The sequence below is a fragment of the Ischnura elegans genome, unplaced genomic scaffold, assembly GCF_921293095.1.
Source record: "Ischnura elegans unplaced genomic scaffold, ioIscEleg1.1, whole genome shotgun sequence".
Classification (NCBI taxonomy): Eukaryota; Metazoa; Arthropoda; class Insecta; order Odonata; family Coenagrionidae; genus Ischnura; species Ischnura elegans.
Window position 1 is genome coordinate 25,027 of NW_025791688.1, and position 14,537 is coordinate 39,563.

General features: G+C 50.6%; 2 protein-coding genes across 2 annotated transcripts; both read left to right on the forward strand.

Annotated features, from left to right (window-relative positions):
• Window positions 1-3,787: 3,787 nt before the first annotated feature.
• Window positions 3,788-4,372, forward strand: LOC124173479 (histone H2A). Its single transcript, XM_046552939.1, has one exon. The coding sequence runs from the start codon at window positions 3,946-3,948 to the stop codon at window positions 4,318-4,320; it is 375 nt and encodes a 124-aa protein (XP_046408895.1). The 5' UTR covers window positions 3,788-3,945; the 3' UTR covers window positions 4,321-4,372.
• Window positions 4,373-4,670: 298 nt separating this feature from the next.
• LOC124173477 (histone H3-like centromeric protein CSE4) lies at window positions 4,671-14,249 on the forward strand. The gene is made up of 2 exons (XM_046552938.1): window positions 4,671-5,806; window positions 13,756-14,249. Exons 1-2 carry the CDS (start codon window positions 5,258-5,260, stop codon window positions 14,188-14,190), a joined length of 984 nt encoding a protein of 327 aa, XP_046408894.1. The 5' UTR covers window positions 4,671-5,257; the 3' UTR covers window positions 14,191-14,249.
• Window positions 14,250-14,537: the final 288 nt, after the last annotated feature.

Sequence of the window (14,537 nt, forward strand, 5' to 3'; positions counted from 1 at the left end):
CGGTCGAAGGCTCGTGCTACATCAAGGAAGACAGCGTCGGTAGAATATTTTCTGTTAAAGGAATGGCTGATTTTCTCCACCAGGCGGAGAATTTGATGGATGGCGGACATTTTCCTCCGGAATCCAAGCTGTTCCGGGCGAATAATATTATTGGAAGTAGAGAAAGATTCAAGGCGGGAAAGAATGATTGATTCAAAGACTTTGGAGAGGTTGGACAGAAGTGAAATGGGGCGGGAGTTTCCTGGGATTTTCGGGTCTTTGCCTGGTTTGGGAATGAGGATGATTTTAGCTTGCTTCCATTTGCTGGGAAAATAGGGAAGGGAATAAGCTGAATTGAAGAGGTCGGAGAGAAGAGAGTTGAATTTAGGTATTCTGCTGGCAAATTTGAGTTGAAAGTTAGAAATTTGGTCAAGACCGGGGGCTTTTTTAGAAGGAAGAGCTGAGAGAATTTTGCAAACGGAAGATTGAGAACAGATGGGGAAGTAATTGGGAGGAGCAGGAAGGTTGTTGAAGAATCTATTAATTTCTCTTTCTTTGGGGGAAGAGGAGGTGTCAAAGGCCATGACTTTTTGTAGGTGGTCAGCTTGGATTTCTACTTTTCTGGTAGGATCAAAAATAAGACCGGAGTCTGTGGACAATGGAGGATGAGAAATTTTTTGTTTGTTTTTTAGCGCTCTAATAGTCCGCCAGATGGGGCAGGTGTTGGGGTCGTGAATATTCTCTGGATTGTTTTCGAACGTTAGTCTACCGACATGTTCTTCCCATTGATGTTGGCTAATTTTTTGTATTTCTTTTTTGACAGAATTTGCCAGTTTGTTGTAGTTAGATTTGTCCGCCTTGTCATGAGAGTTTTGCCAGATTCGGCGGGCGGTATTGCGTTGTTTGATTAGTGAAACAAGAAAAGCAGGGAATCTGCGAGCATATTTAATTCTGGACGGGAAGGATTTCGTGGCTCTCTCCTTAGCTGAGATGAGAGCCGTGGTGATTGCATCGGATTGGGTTTCTATGGAATCAGGAGAAGGTATGTTAATGAAAGGGATATTATCTATTGATTTTTCCAGAATTGATGTGAATTTTTCCCAGTCGGTAACAGCAATAGTGCGTGGAGGACAGCGGTTTGCGGAGAGAGGAATGGAAAAGTGAAGAGGAAGGTGGTCGGAGGTAAAAGAGTAGATTACAGAAGGAGTGAAGTAGAAGGGAAGATTGAATGATAATCCGAAATCAATAACGTCACATGAACGTGGTGCGTAGTGAGTAGGTTGAAGAGGAGCTAGGATAGAGAAGTTTTTGTTCCGGATGAAGGAGTAAAGTAGTTTTCCGTCAGGGTTTGCACTATTGCTGTTCCAACTGGGATGTTTGCAGTTCCAGTCGCCGAAGAACAGGCCATTAGGGTAGATGTTGAACAGGCGCTCCAGAGAGTCAATGCTGAACCTTTGGGAGAGAAGGTGGTATACAGAGAAGATGTTTATAGGACCGGCGTTGGTGTGTATGGCAATACCTAGAGCTTCGAAAGTGTCTGGGTGCGGGGAGTTTAAGAGGGAATGGGAGAGGTTTTTGCGGACCAATACTGCTACTCCTCCTCCCCTTGTGATGCGGTCCAGTCTGTAAACGTGAAAGTGTTCATTGTTTAAGGATTGTTGTGGTGAAAGATGTGTTTCCTGTAATAAAATGATGTCTATGTTGTTGTCTATGCTATATTGGAAGAGTTCTTGTTTTTTAGCCAATATACCATTGCAATTCCAAGAGATTACGTTAAGCGTAGATCTATTGGTGTATGAGTTCATGGTTCGGTTTGGAGGAGCAACAGTTGGTTAAGGAGAAAGGTTTTCTTTTCGTTGACGGAGGTGAGAGCGGAGAGGTTGGAGGATATGCCGGAGAACCAGGACAAGAGATTCTGATTTTCGGCGGAAGAGGGAGTGAGGGAAGGATTGGTATCGGTCTGTGGTTGAAGGGAAGGAAAGCCGGTTGTAAGCGCAGCTGAAAAGGACCTGGTAAGTGGAAGAGGTTGTGGTGCCGGGGTAGGTTGGGAGGCAGAGCGACGTGCAAGCATCGCGGCTTTGGCTGCTTTGATTTTGGGGCAGCCGCGGTAGCTAGCTGTGTGAGGTTCTCCGCAGTTGGCGCAGGTTGGCTGAGCGCCTTCAGGCTTGGTACACTCTGAGTGTGAGTGGTCTTGACCGCATTTTACGCATTTGGGCTGTAGAGAGCAGTGATTTTTAGTGTGACCAATGCCTTGGCAGCGGTAGCATTGGACAGGAATGGCAGGTTTTTTGTAATCTGAGATTTTAACTGATAAGCCGGCAAGGAAATGAACGTTGTGAAAAGCTTGAATATTAATGGAAGGGTCTGCTGTGACATGGCAAACTCTAGTAGGATATGGAGTTACTGAGGTGGTTCCCAGACGACTTTGAGCCACGGAGGGCCTGGTTGAGGTTATTCTGCGGACAGACATGACTGGAAAACCTTGTTGTTTTAGTTCAGCAAGAACCTGTTCTGTGTCTACTGAGGGAAGGATGCCACGGAGAGCAAATTCTCTGCGACGATTCTCAGGCAGCTGGTAAGTTCTAAAGGGAATATTTAAGTTGGTAAGGATTGATTTTACTGACGTGAAATCGTTCACTGAATGACATTTTATTATTGCCGAGGTGGTGTTTGTGGCGTGGGAAATCGGAGGCGTTGAACAGGCTTTCAGAAGTTTGGGATATAATTCAGTCCATTTGGACGTGTCCGCTACGTAGATAGGCGGAATTTTAACTTTTTTTTCTGGAGAAACTGGAATGGAATTTGATTGAGAGTCGTTGGAGGAGGGATTGTTTGAAACGGAAATGGAAGCGGAAACGGCTTCGTCGTCATTTGAGGAAAGAAGTTGATACCTGTTAGTAATTGCTATCGGAATATTTGCCGGAGAGTTCTTTTGTTTTTTCTGAATTTTGCTCCGGGTGACAGCAGGGGAAATGGCATTGGAATTATCCAGGCTATTACAAGGGGCGTTCGTAACCTGCGACTGACTGGTAGGGGTAGCTGAAGTTGATGGTTCTGAATTGGCTGATTTGTTTGGGATGACTGACTTTATTATGGCTTGATTTGCCTTGCGAGATTTAGTTCCGGAATTGAATTGGGTGGTTGAGTGCGCATGGGTGACTGGGCACGGCGCTGGCGTCTTCGAAGTAGTTTTGGCAGGCGCTGCTACATTGGCGGAGGACTTCTGGATGGCTGCCGTGCCTTTCCCATCTGCGATCTGCTGGAGTTTGGTAATGGTCCCCTTAAGGACCGCGGCGGCCTCAGTCCCATACAAAGCTGACAGTCGTTGGATGTCCGCGATGAGACCAACCGTCCCGTTGACATCCGGCGCCGCCGACTCCGGCAGGGAATCGGCGACGACGGTTTTGGCCGCCATTGCGGCCTTGACGTTGAAGGGAGGGCAGGAGGGGGGCCTAATTCCCTGACGTGGGGACCCGGCCGTTTCCCCCGGGCGGTGCTATGAGCGATACTAGCGGCTCAGAATGCCCGGGGTAGCGGCCGAGAACGACCGGGGATGGTCACCTTGTGCAAGGGGGCGACACCCGGAGGTGAGAACCGCAGTGGCCGAGCTTGAAATTAGGAACAAACTCGGCCAGCCGCGGCCCCCCGGTTGGTCCCTAAAGGTGACGGAAGGGAATTTGAAGAGTCGTCAGTCGCTTGATGATTTTTGCTGACGAAGTCCAAAGTTGGCCCTCTTTAGGTCCTCGGGTCCTGTGTTGGTGGCGCTGCCTTCCCGTATGTATCTGAAAAATCCTGGGTCAGTTTATAACCCGTAGAGGCAGGACCAGCCGATTCGCGATTGGTCGATTAGGCTGAGGCGCCGGCCAGCGGCAGCCCAGAATATGTATAAACCACACGGGGAGCTGTCCGCTGTCAACGATTCGTCGTGAGGTCTGCACCGTAGCGCCGAAAACAACTTGATTCATCATGTCCGGACGAGGAAAGGGAGGCAAAGTCAAGGGGAAGTCCAAGTCCCGTTCCAGCAGGGCCGGACTTCAGTTCCCCGTGGGACGTATTCACCGTCTTCTCCGCAAGGGCAACTACGCCGAGCGTGTCGGTGCCGGTGCCCCCGTGTACCTGGCCGCCGTCATGGAGTACCTCGCCGCAGAAGTTTTGGAGTTGGCCGGTAACGCCGCCCGTGACAACAAGAAGACTAGGATCATCCCTCGTCACCTCCAACTGGCCATCCGTAACGACGAGGAGTTGAACAAGCTCCTCTCAGGCGTCACCATCGCCCAGGGTGGTGTCTTGCCCAACATCCAGGCCGTGCTTCTGCCCAAGAAGACCGAGAAGAAGGCTTAAGCGATCTCTTTCTTGGAAGAGAATAAAAAATGGTCCTTTTTAGGACCGCAAACCATCAAGGTCTGTCAGTCTTACGACTATGTCAAAAATTTGTATACTTCCCAAAATACGCACGAAAAATAGTCTAGAAATTACTTTCCATTTGTCATGTAGGTGAATCGAGTTGTCAAGTAGTAATGCTTGTAGATAATTATAATACATTTAATAATATTGACGGGTGAAGTGTAATGAAGGGAAGAAATTGTTGATCTAGTATAGCTTCGCTGTGAAAAAGTAAAACAGTGGAAATGATATGCAATGCAACGAAAACGTAGCGCTACTATGTAGAAATTTGAAAACATTGTGGCAGCTGTCCGTTTCTTAATTAATGATGCATAACAATGTGTCAAGGAACACATTTGAATGGATATCCAAAGTAGCAAAAAAGTCGCGATACTATGTAGCAAATTTAAAATATGTTGGCAGCAGTGCGTTTCTAAGTAACTGATAGGCGATGTCTAACAATATGTCACAATCACCGCATTCGGCCGAAGAATTGTTACAAAAGCGATGAAGGCATTTGGTCGTTGCTAAGTAACGCAACACACTATCAATAGACGACAATGGCAACGGCTTTTGCCGCTTGAAACTGCAACAATTAGTACTGGAAATGGAACACTGAGCGACCATTATTGTTGAAGTCGCTTAACTTGGATGGATAAAAAAAACACATTGATCGTCCCTCAGCAGTTTACTAAATGAACTTTCAGTATGGATGAACGTATTAGGTTTAATAGCATAATAACTTACTTAATTTTGTGATTAGTGACAAAATAAGTTGTATTCCATTGATGTTCTTTTATTTACACTCCATCATTACCTGATATTTCATTTGTTATCGTTGACATCACATTTCTGTGATTGCGACGTGTTTAAGCAATGGCAAATAATATCCTGCATGTTCTATGGTCCTGAAAAGGACCTTTGTTATTCGATGATGCAGCTGCCAGATGTAATGGGCTGCTGCCACGATGGAAATCTAACCACCGAATCCGTACAGGGTGCGTCCCTGGCGCTTGAGGGCGTACACGACGTCCATGGCGGTAACGGTCTTCCTCTTGGCGTGTTCGGTGTAGGTGACGGCGTCACGGATCACGTTCTCCAGGAACACCTTGAGGACACCGCGGGTCTCCTCGTAGATGAGTCCGGAGATACGCTTGACTCCTCCACGGCGGGCCAAACGGCGAATGGCTGGCTTGGTGATGCCCTGGATGTTGTCGCGAAGAACCTTGCGATGACGCTTGGCGCCTCCTTTCCCCAAGCCTTTTCCTCCCTTGCCACGTCCAGTCATGTTGCTGCTGTCTCGGTGAGAGAATCGTGGTTGCGCCACGTTCTGCTTTCTTTTTATAACGTCTTTCGACGGTCTCGCACTCTCAGCCAATCACATTTCGGCACATGTAAGAGTCTACACACTCATGCCAATATATTGGGTCGAGAAATCGCCCAGGTTAAGAGAGAGAGAGAGTAGGAAGAGCAGCTCATCGAGGGACTTCGAGGACAGCGAGGAGCAGCCGACTAGGAGCAGACGCCGACGCCGAGAGGACACCGACACGCCAAGGAGGACACCAGAGGAAGCGCTTGCGCTACCGAGGCACCCGCCTAGGCACCGCCAGGGATCTCTCCGGGCTTCGCCCGTGTCCTTCTAAGGACAACGTAGACCGCCGACGCCGAGTGAGGGGACAGCACCGCGAGGACATCCGCGAGCAGCGCTTGCGCTGCTGTAGGCAGCCGCGAAGGCACAGTCCTACCCAGGACTTGCCTCTTGGTTATCTCCATTGCTTAGCGTATTAGCCCTTTTAAGGGCCGTTTCTTTTACAGGAGAAGAAGGCAGCCGCGAAGGCAGTCCTACCCAGGACTTGCCTCTTGGTTATATCCATTGCTTAGCACATTAGCCCTTTTAAGGGCCGTTTCTCTTACAGGCATACCAGCAGCCGCCGCCGTCGGGGAGACAACGCCGACAGGACTTCCGTGGGCAGCGCCCGCGCTGCCGAGCAGTCACCGGCGCCGCCACCCCGACTGACCAGGACCCAGGAAGAGGGACCGGAGGGCCGCGGCATATTTTTCTTTTCCCTTCTCCTCTAGGCCTGTGTAAGGAACTCTCTGCGGGCCCTACGGGTAACCCAAAGTTAGCACCCTTGCGACAGTAGGGGCATTCCCCCGCCCGGGGGAACTAGTATCTGCCCAAGTGAAGTCTGCTAGTGGAGAGGGTTCGGTCCTCCAATCGCCGGCTGGTACACGCAAAACCTCTCATCCGATCTACCCCGACGCACTCGTCGGCCATAGAGTGAGAGTCCCTGACTCCCGAGGCATTGCACGCTAACGCACTCGTTGGCAGCCGAAGGAAACTCCCCATCACAAACACATACGGCGCCCACGTAACGTGCGGTGGGTTCTCCAGCCGTGGGGCAGCTCATCGTCGGGGCTTCTCTGCTTGTCTGCGGGCAAGTAGTCCAATAGGCACACTGGGGTAGGGGGGACAACACAGCGCTAGGCGGCCCTCCCCCGTCAGGGGGGGACCTGACACCAGGGCCTTCAGCCACCCAAACCGAAAAAGGACCCAAAGAGGGCCTTTTACGGACTTACACTCTTCGAATCTAAGCGCGCTCTCAGAAGAGGACCATCGTGTGGGAGTTGGCATAAGAGCCTCTCTCCAGCAGTAAGTCCGCGGTTGGTTCGCACTTAGTTTCCTTTTCTTCCGGACTTAGTCAATTTTAACTTCACTTGGACTTAGTTTATTTTCCTCTCTCCGGACTTAGTCAGTTTCGAGCTTGGGCACTTAGCCCATTTTTCACCTCCGGACTTAGTAAATTTTAACTTCACTTGGACCTACTTTATTTTCTCTCCGGACTTAGTCAATTTTTCACTTCACTTGGACTTAGTTTATTTCCTCTCCCCGGACTTAGTCAATTTTCACCTCACCTGGACTTAGTCAATTTTCACTTCCCTTGGACTTAGTTTATTTTCCTCTCTCCGGACTTAGTCAATTTCGAGCTTGGGCACTTAGCCCATCTTTTCCCCTCCGTACTTAGTCAATTTCCAACCTCACTTGGACTTAGTTTATTTTCTTATCTCCGGACTTAGTCAATTTTTAACTTCACTTGGACTTAGTTTATTTTCTCCTCTCCGGACTTAGTCAATTTTCCTCTCTCCGGACTTAGTCAATTTCGAGCTTGGGCACTTAGCCCATCTTTTCCCCTCCGTACTTAGTCAATTTCCAACCTCACTTGGACTTAGTTTATTTTCTTATATCCGGACTTAGTCAATTTCTTAACTTCACTTGGACTTAGTTTATTTCCTCATCTCCGGACTTAGTCAATTTCTTAACTTCACTTGGACTTAGTTTATTTCCTCATCTCCGGACTTAGTCAATTTCTTAACTTCACTTGGACCTAGTTTATTTTCTTCTCTCCGGACTTAGTCAATTTTAACTTCACTTGGACTTAGTTTATTCCTCTCTCCGGACTTAGTCAATTTCGAGCTTGGGCACTTAGCCCATCTTTTCCCCTCCGGACTTAGTCAATTTCCAACTCCACTTGGACTTAGTTTATTTTCTTCTCTCCGAACTTAGTCAATTTTAACTTCACTTGGACTTAGTTTATTTCTTCTCTCCGGACTTAGTCAATTTTAACTCATTCTCCCCGGTCTTAGTTAATTTTTAACATCACTTGGACTTAGTTTATTTTCTTCTCCCCGGACTTAGTCAATTTTAACTTCACTTGGACTCAGTTTATTTTCTTCTCCCCGGACTTAGTCAATTTCTAACTTCACTTGGACTTAGTTTATTTTCTTCTCCCCGGACTTAGTCAATTTTAACTTCACTTGGACTCAGTTTATTTTCTTCTCCCCGGACCTAGTCAATTTCTAACTTCACTTGGACTTAGTTTATCTTCTTATCTCCGGACTTAGTCAATTTTTAACTTCTACACTCTACTAGCGAACTGAGTATACCGCAAGGTTAACACAGAAAGGTATAAGAGCCTTTCAAGGTTAAGTGTACCGGGCATAAGAGCCCGCAGCTTTCCCCAAACTGGTTAGGGCGAAAGGGGTATAAGAGCCCTTTTCCTATCACCACAACTTAGCCTCACCTCTCACCTCACAAGTAACTCAATCTTAGTGCAGTAGCTTCAGTCCCCTACTTGTTTTCAACCCCATCTTATTCGACCTTCATTTCACCTGCTCACTCACTCTTAGTGCATTAGCTTCAGTACCCAGCTTATACAGCCTAAGTCTTACTGTTATACTCGCACCGTTCCATCCTTGATTTTACTTAACTCTCACTTAGCAACGCACTTCGCGACTTATTGCTTAAGAAAACCAACTTGTCTCCGTACCACAGCAACTAGCATGTAACTTAACTTGTTCATATCGTGACCTCTTCTAAAGTAGCAACTGTATCTACTAGCCGCGTCACGACAACCGCTATCTAAAGAACCGCCTATCGGCCACTTTCCTTGGACTGCCCCGCCTCCCGGGGACCAGGCACCGACAACGGGCCTGGGCAAGCCTAGGGATGGACCGGCTCCCGCGCCCAAACTCCCGCATCCGCCGCCCAAGCTCCCTATGCTCCCTGCGGAGTTACGCCCTAAGATCTCTCGGACCACCGCCATTCCTCTCGACAGTTAAGTCGCCCAGCGTGCCCCCGGATGGCAAAGGTGCTTCCAAGGTGGCGGAGCCGTCTGCCTCGCCACTGCAGGATTCACCAGACTCCCCGGGCTCAAGCGTGCCGTCAGCACGAGTGAGTCGGGATGCACCCCTAGATGATGCTGCCTCGCCCTCTGCGCAGGACAACACTCCCCCCCGCGCTGCAATGTCCTCCCTTTCGCCATTTAAGGACACATCCATGAGGTTGCTCACCTCCCCTAAGTCCGCCTTTGTCCCGATCCAACCTGCGGCTACCTCAACCCCATCCTCGGTGCTTACTCTGGTACGCGCCACTCCAGCTAAACCCTCTTCCATAAACCCGAGCAATACCGTCCGCCTTAATGCGACAAGGCCTCCATCCGGGGACCCAGCACGCCCCCCACCTGCTACCACCTGCCCCCCCGAGAGACCAACCCTCAACTCACCCCAACCTACCCAGCAACCACAACGGACCTCTCCCCTCCAAGTTTCGGGCCTCCCTAGGAACTGCAGTCAGCGCGGGTTTTCCCAAGCCTGGCGCGCGGTTTTCCCGGGACTCAGCCAAGTCTCCGGAGTGGTAGATACTGACAGGGGCACGGCTGTGGTACATGTAACGGCCAAGGAGATGGAATTCCTCAGGCGCGGATACCGCCTCCTAGACCACCGCCTGGGGGAGCCGCTCCGATGGCATTTCCCCCCCGACAGCAGGAAACAACGTGACCCCGATTCGACTACTAATGATTCTGCCCGCACATGCTTTGTTGTGTGCGGAGTTCCCTTCTCCACCAGGGTGGAAGTGATTGGCCGGAAGCTGGAGAGGATGGGCATCCGGTTCGTAGAGGCATGGAGGATCACTGACTACCGGTACCGGAGGACCAGATACGTCCGGGTCCTCTTCAGAGATACGCAGCCGGCACAGGACGTCTGCGACAAAATGTGCAGGACTGGGCTTTGGCTGGGCAATCGCTGGTATCGGTGCGAGCCACCCCGCCCAGTCTCCAGGGAGTTCAACGGAGAGGAGAGGCGCCCCTACCGCGACCAACGGCGGCCCCCGTCGCCAATGGCCGCCCCTTCACACGCCCCGACGCCGACGTGCCCCCAGCGTCCGACGGCGGAGCGTGAAGTAACACCTAATCTCCCCGACCCTTTCTATGACCTTTTACAGGTTCCAGAAACCGACACGTCCAGACCGGCAACGACGAACGACGTAGTACGGTTCTTCACCAGGGTGGTCAAGGAGACGTCGCCATCAAGAGACGGGGGAGCCCTGGCAGCCATCATCCGCACGGCAGCCAGAGAGGTCTTCGGATGGGGCAACGACGCCGCGAGCTACGCCAACGTTTTAACCCGCAATGGATAAGTCCGAACCAAGAGTGTCGTTCCTGAACATCAACGGGGCAGTGACTCAGAAACGGGCACTGCTCCGAGAACACCTACGGAGCAGGAAGGTCGCCATCATGGGACTGGTGGAGACCTTCCTCAAACCCTCCGCTAAAGTAAAGATCTCTGGCTTCCAGGAATTCTCCGTGCCGAGGGCCCGACCACGATCCGGCGGGGTCGCCCTTCTGATCCGTTCAGACCTTGCGGCATCATCAACAGACATCCCGGAGGATTGCATACCAGAGGGGAACGACGCAGTGATGGCCAGCGTGCGACTGGGACGTAGAGATATACAGGTTTGCGTCCTCTACTGCAGACCGAAAGCGCCGCTCCCGATGAAGCTCCTGGACTTCATCGTGGATAGCAAGAAGCCCACCATCATCCTTGGAGACTTCAACGCCCGCCATCACGCCTTCAGGGACCATACCACAACCGCAAAAGGACGACAACTTCTATCCTTCCTCCTCCGTAGTCCCGTAGTGCGGATGGACATCCCCTCTCCTACCTGTATCGGGAGAGGGGCAACTTACCCGGACCACGCCCTCATAACGAGTGACCTCTCGCCCTACGTGGGAGACGTCACCGTCGACGACTGCCTGACATCTGATCACCTCCCTTTTTCTTTCCCTTTCAGGTGGGTCAAGCATCGTGGGAACTACGTCTTTGAAACCCCGGACTGGAAGAAAGTGGACTGGCAAGCCTTCAACGGGACGGTACGACAAAAAACTACACCTGCAGAAGAAATCCACACAGTTGCAGAAGTGGACGAGGCAATAGCAACAATGGAAGCAGCCTTCCACGAAGCAGTCGCAGCCATACCAATGAGGAAGATCGACACCGCATGCCCTCCCCTGGCTCCGCATATCGTCCGCAGGATAAAAGAAAAACGGGCGCTCTACAGGGAATGGATTAAAACCAAAGACCCAGCTATGAAACAGGAGTGGAACCGGCAAAACGCCATCATCAGGCAGAACGTCATCCAGACGAAAGAGAAGGCATGGGCCGCCGCCTGCAAGAAACTGGACTACCGGGACGGAGGGGCATTTTGGCGGAAATTTAAAATACTCACAGGCCAGATGACGAACACGCCTGTCTCCCTAAAAGGTCCCGATGACAAACCAATAGCAGACGCGGCAGGAAAAGCAGAGGAATTCCGGCGAGTACTTAAGGATGTATACTCACCGATGCGCGACCCCCTCTTCAGTGAAAAGAAGTTTGCGATCTGCACCAGGCACGCAGTAAGGAAAAGGGGCTACCTGCAACCCAAGCAGACGATGGATGCAGTCCAGCCGGACACAGGACTACTCAAGCACATATCAGAAGAGGAAATGGAAGACACTAGGCCCAGGAAGAACAAAGCACCGGGCGACGATGGCATCCGGACACTCCACCTACAGAAAGCCCCAGCGTGCCTTCCACTCCTGAACAAAATCTTCAACGCCTCCCTCGCCCTCGGATACTACCCCCGGGCTTGGAAGAAAATGACGATGGTGATGATCCCCAAGCCCGGAAAGGACAAAGCCAAGGCAGAAAACTACCGGCCCATCAGTCTGACCAGCACCGTGGGAAAATGGTTCGAGAGGATCGTAGTCCGGAGACTGACGGATCTCCTGGAGAGTAATGGAGGACTACCACAGCTCCAGTATGGGTTCCGTCCTCACAGATGCACCACAGACCCGCTGACACTCCTGACCAGCACCGCCGCAGAAGCCAGCAACAGGAACCAATACACGGCCGCACTATTCCTAGACATAGAGAGGGCATTCGACAGCGTGTGGCACGACGGACTCATGTACAAGCTAGAGAAGCTGCCAGGGATGGAGCCGGACATCCTGAGGCTCATTAACTGTTTCCTGAGAAACAGAAATGCGAAGGTACGAGTCGCATCGCAGCTCTCTTCCGCATTCCCACTACGAGCAGGTGTCCCTCAGGGCACTGTGCTATCCCCCCTACTCTTCTCGCTGTACTGCCACGACATTCCCACTCACAACTGCCATCGCAGGACCGCAAGAGTGGAAGTTATCCAATATGCTGACGACACTGCCCTATGGAGTATATCCCCGCAGGCCGACAAGGCAGTGAAGAAAGTCCAAACCATGCTCTTCCGGCTAGAGAGGTGGTTCAAGGACTGGAGAATCCGGCCCAACCCGAAGAAGACGCAACTGATAGTCATCAAACCCGCGACGAAGAGGCACTTTGACAACCACAGTGTCACCCTCTGGGGACAAGAAATTCATCGGGCCGACACCGCAACGTATCTGGGGACCCTAATCGACCAAAACCTTAATTTCAGGAAGCATGTCCACAACGTATGGTCGAGGTGCAACAGACGAAGTAACCTAATCCGCGCAGTAAGAGCCAGAGGGCGCGGGGTCTCAGAACAGTGCGGCCTGCTCCTATACAAGGCTTTCATTAGACCTGTCATGGAATACGCCGCACTGGCTGTCCTCCCGACTAGTAATGCCCTAAGAAAATACGCCACACTTGAAAGACGAGTTTTACGTCAGATTTTCCTGTTGCACCCTCGAACGAAGGCTCGAAGGGTATACGAATCCACTAATACTGAACCTCTCCTCCACAGACTATGCAGACTAAGGACCAACGCGGCCCAGCGGATCTCCGTACACAACCCAAGGCTCTTCGAGGACATCATGCTTACATCTAAGGGGGTCATCATCAAAAGGAAAAGGAAGAAGCTCTACTCTGCCCCCAGGTTCATCAACGACCACATGCACCTCTACCACCGCGACGTCGTAATACCGCACACCCCGACGAATCGACCGGCCATACCAGCTCCAGAGACTCTGACCATCACCCCTGGACTCCCACTCGTGCGGAAGAAGAAGACAAGGAAAAGGAAGAGGACGCCAACAATCACCGAAGATACCAGTGACCCCCCCATGTGTCCCCAAGTGCGTCCCTTAAGGGCGGCAGATAGAGAATAGAACTAAAAGACAGCACAGACTCCAGTTTAAGTGCCAGTGATCTCCAGTGAAGGGTATCAGACCCAATCCAGTGATATATATGTTAATTTATTTATTTATTGTGTGTTGTCCACTTATTTATTTTATTTATTCAGAGTATATGTATTGTTATGTCACCAACGTAATCTACTTGGATCGTGGGTGACAATCTTGTTGAATTTATTATTATATATTTTATTGTGAACCGTGGTGGTCTGACGGTGGTTTTACGGGTTTCCCACCTCCTTAGGGCGAATGCCGGGCCGACACCACTCCCGTACCAGTGACAAATACCCAGTAATGCTGAAGAGGCGCAAGCCTAAACCAGCTCCACGAGATGTTGTTGTTGTTTTTGTTGTTACAGTTTATGTATTTGTTATTATTGTTTTTCTCGTGGAATAAACGATTTTTGAACTTGAACTTGAACGCCCAGGTTAGTTACTTTCCCGACAGGAAAATGGCACGTACCAAGCAGACAGCCCGTAAGTCGACCGGAGGCAAAGCCCCCAGGAAGCAGCTGGCCACCAAGGCCGCTCGCAAGAGCGCGCCGGCCACCGGTGGAGTGAAGAAGCCCCACAGGTATCGCCCAGGTACCGTGGCCCTCCGAGAGATCAGGAGATACCAGAAGAGCACCGAGCTTCTGATCCGCAAGCTGCCCTTCCAGCGCCTGGTCCGTGAGATCGCCCAGGACTTCAAGACCGACCTCCGCTTCCAGAGCTCCGCCGTCATGGCTTTGCAGGAGGCGTCCGAGGCCTACCTCGTGGGTCTTTTCGAGGACACCAACCTGTGCGCCATCCACGCCAAGCGCGTTACCATCATGCCAAAGGACATCCAGCTGGCACGCCGTATCCGCGGAGAGCGCGCTTAGATCGTCGTCGCTGTCGACTTCTTGTCGGCACAAAAACAAAAGTCCTTTTCAGGACTAGACGTCATACAGACGATTGTTTCCCATTGCTTACATCGACGAGAATGAAATAATATTTCATAAAGAAAATCTGAAAGAGAATGAAAAAATAATAAAGTTGTAATTAATGATAATTATAATTAACTAATGAAAAATAGTTGAAATGAATACTGGAAGATATGAATAAAACTTATGAAAAGATGTTTTTTTGCAGATGGAGTGCTTGGCATCCTGGTAGTTTCCTGACGGAAAATGCTATCTTTACAGAATGGCAATTTAAATTTCATAAGTAACGGAAATTACGAAGATCT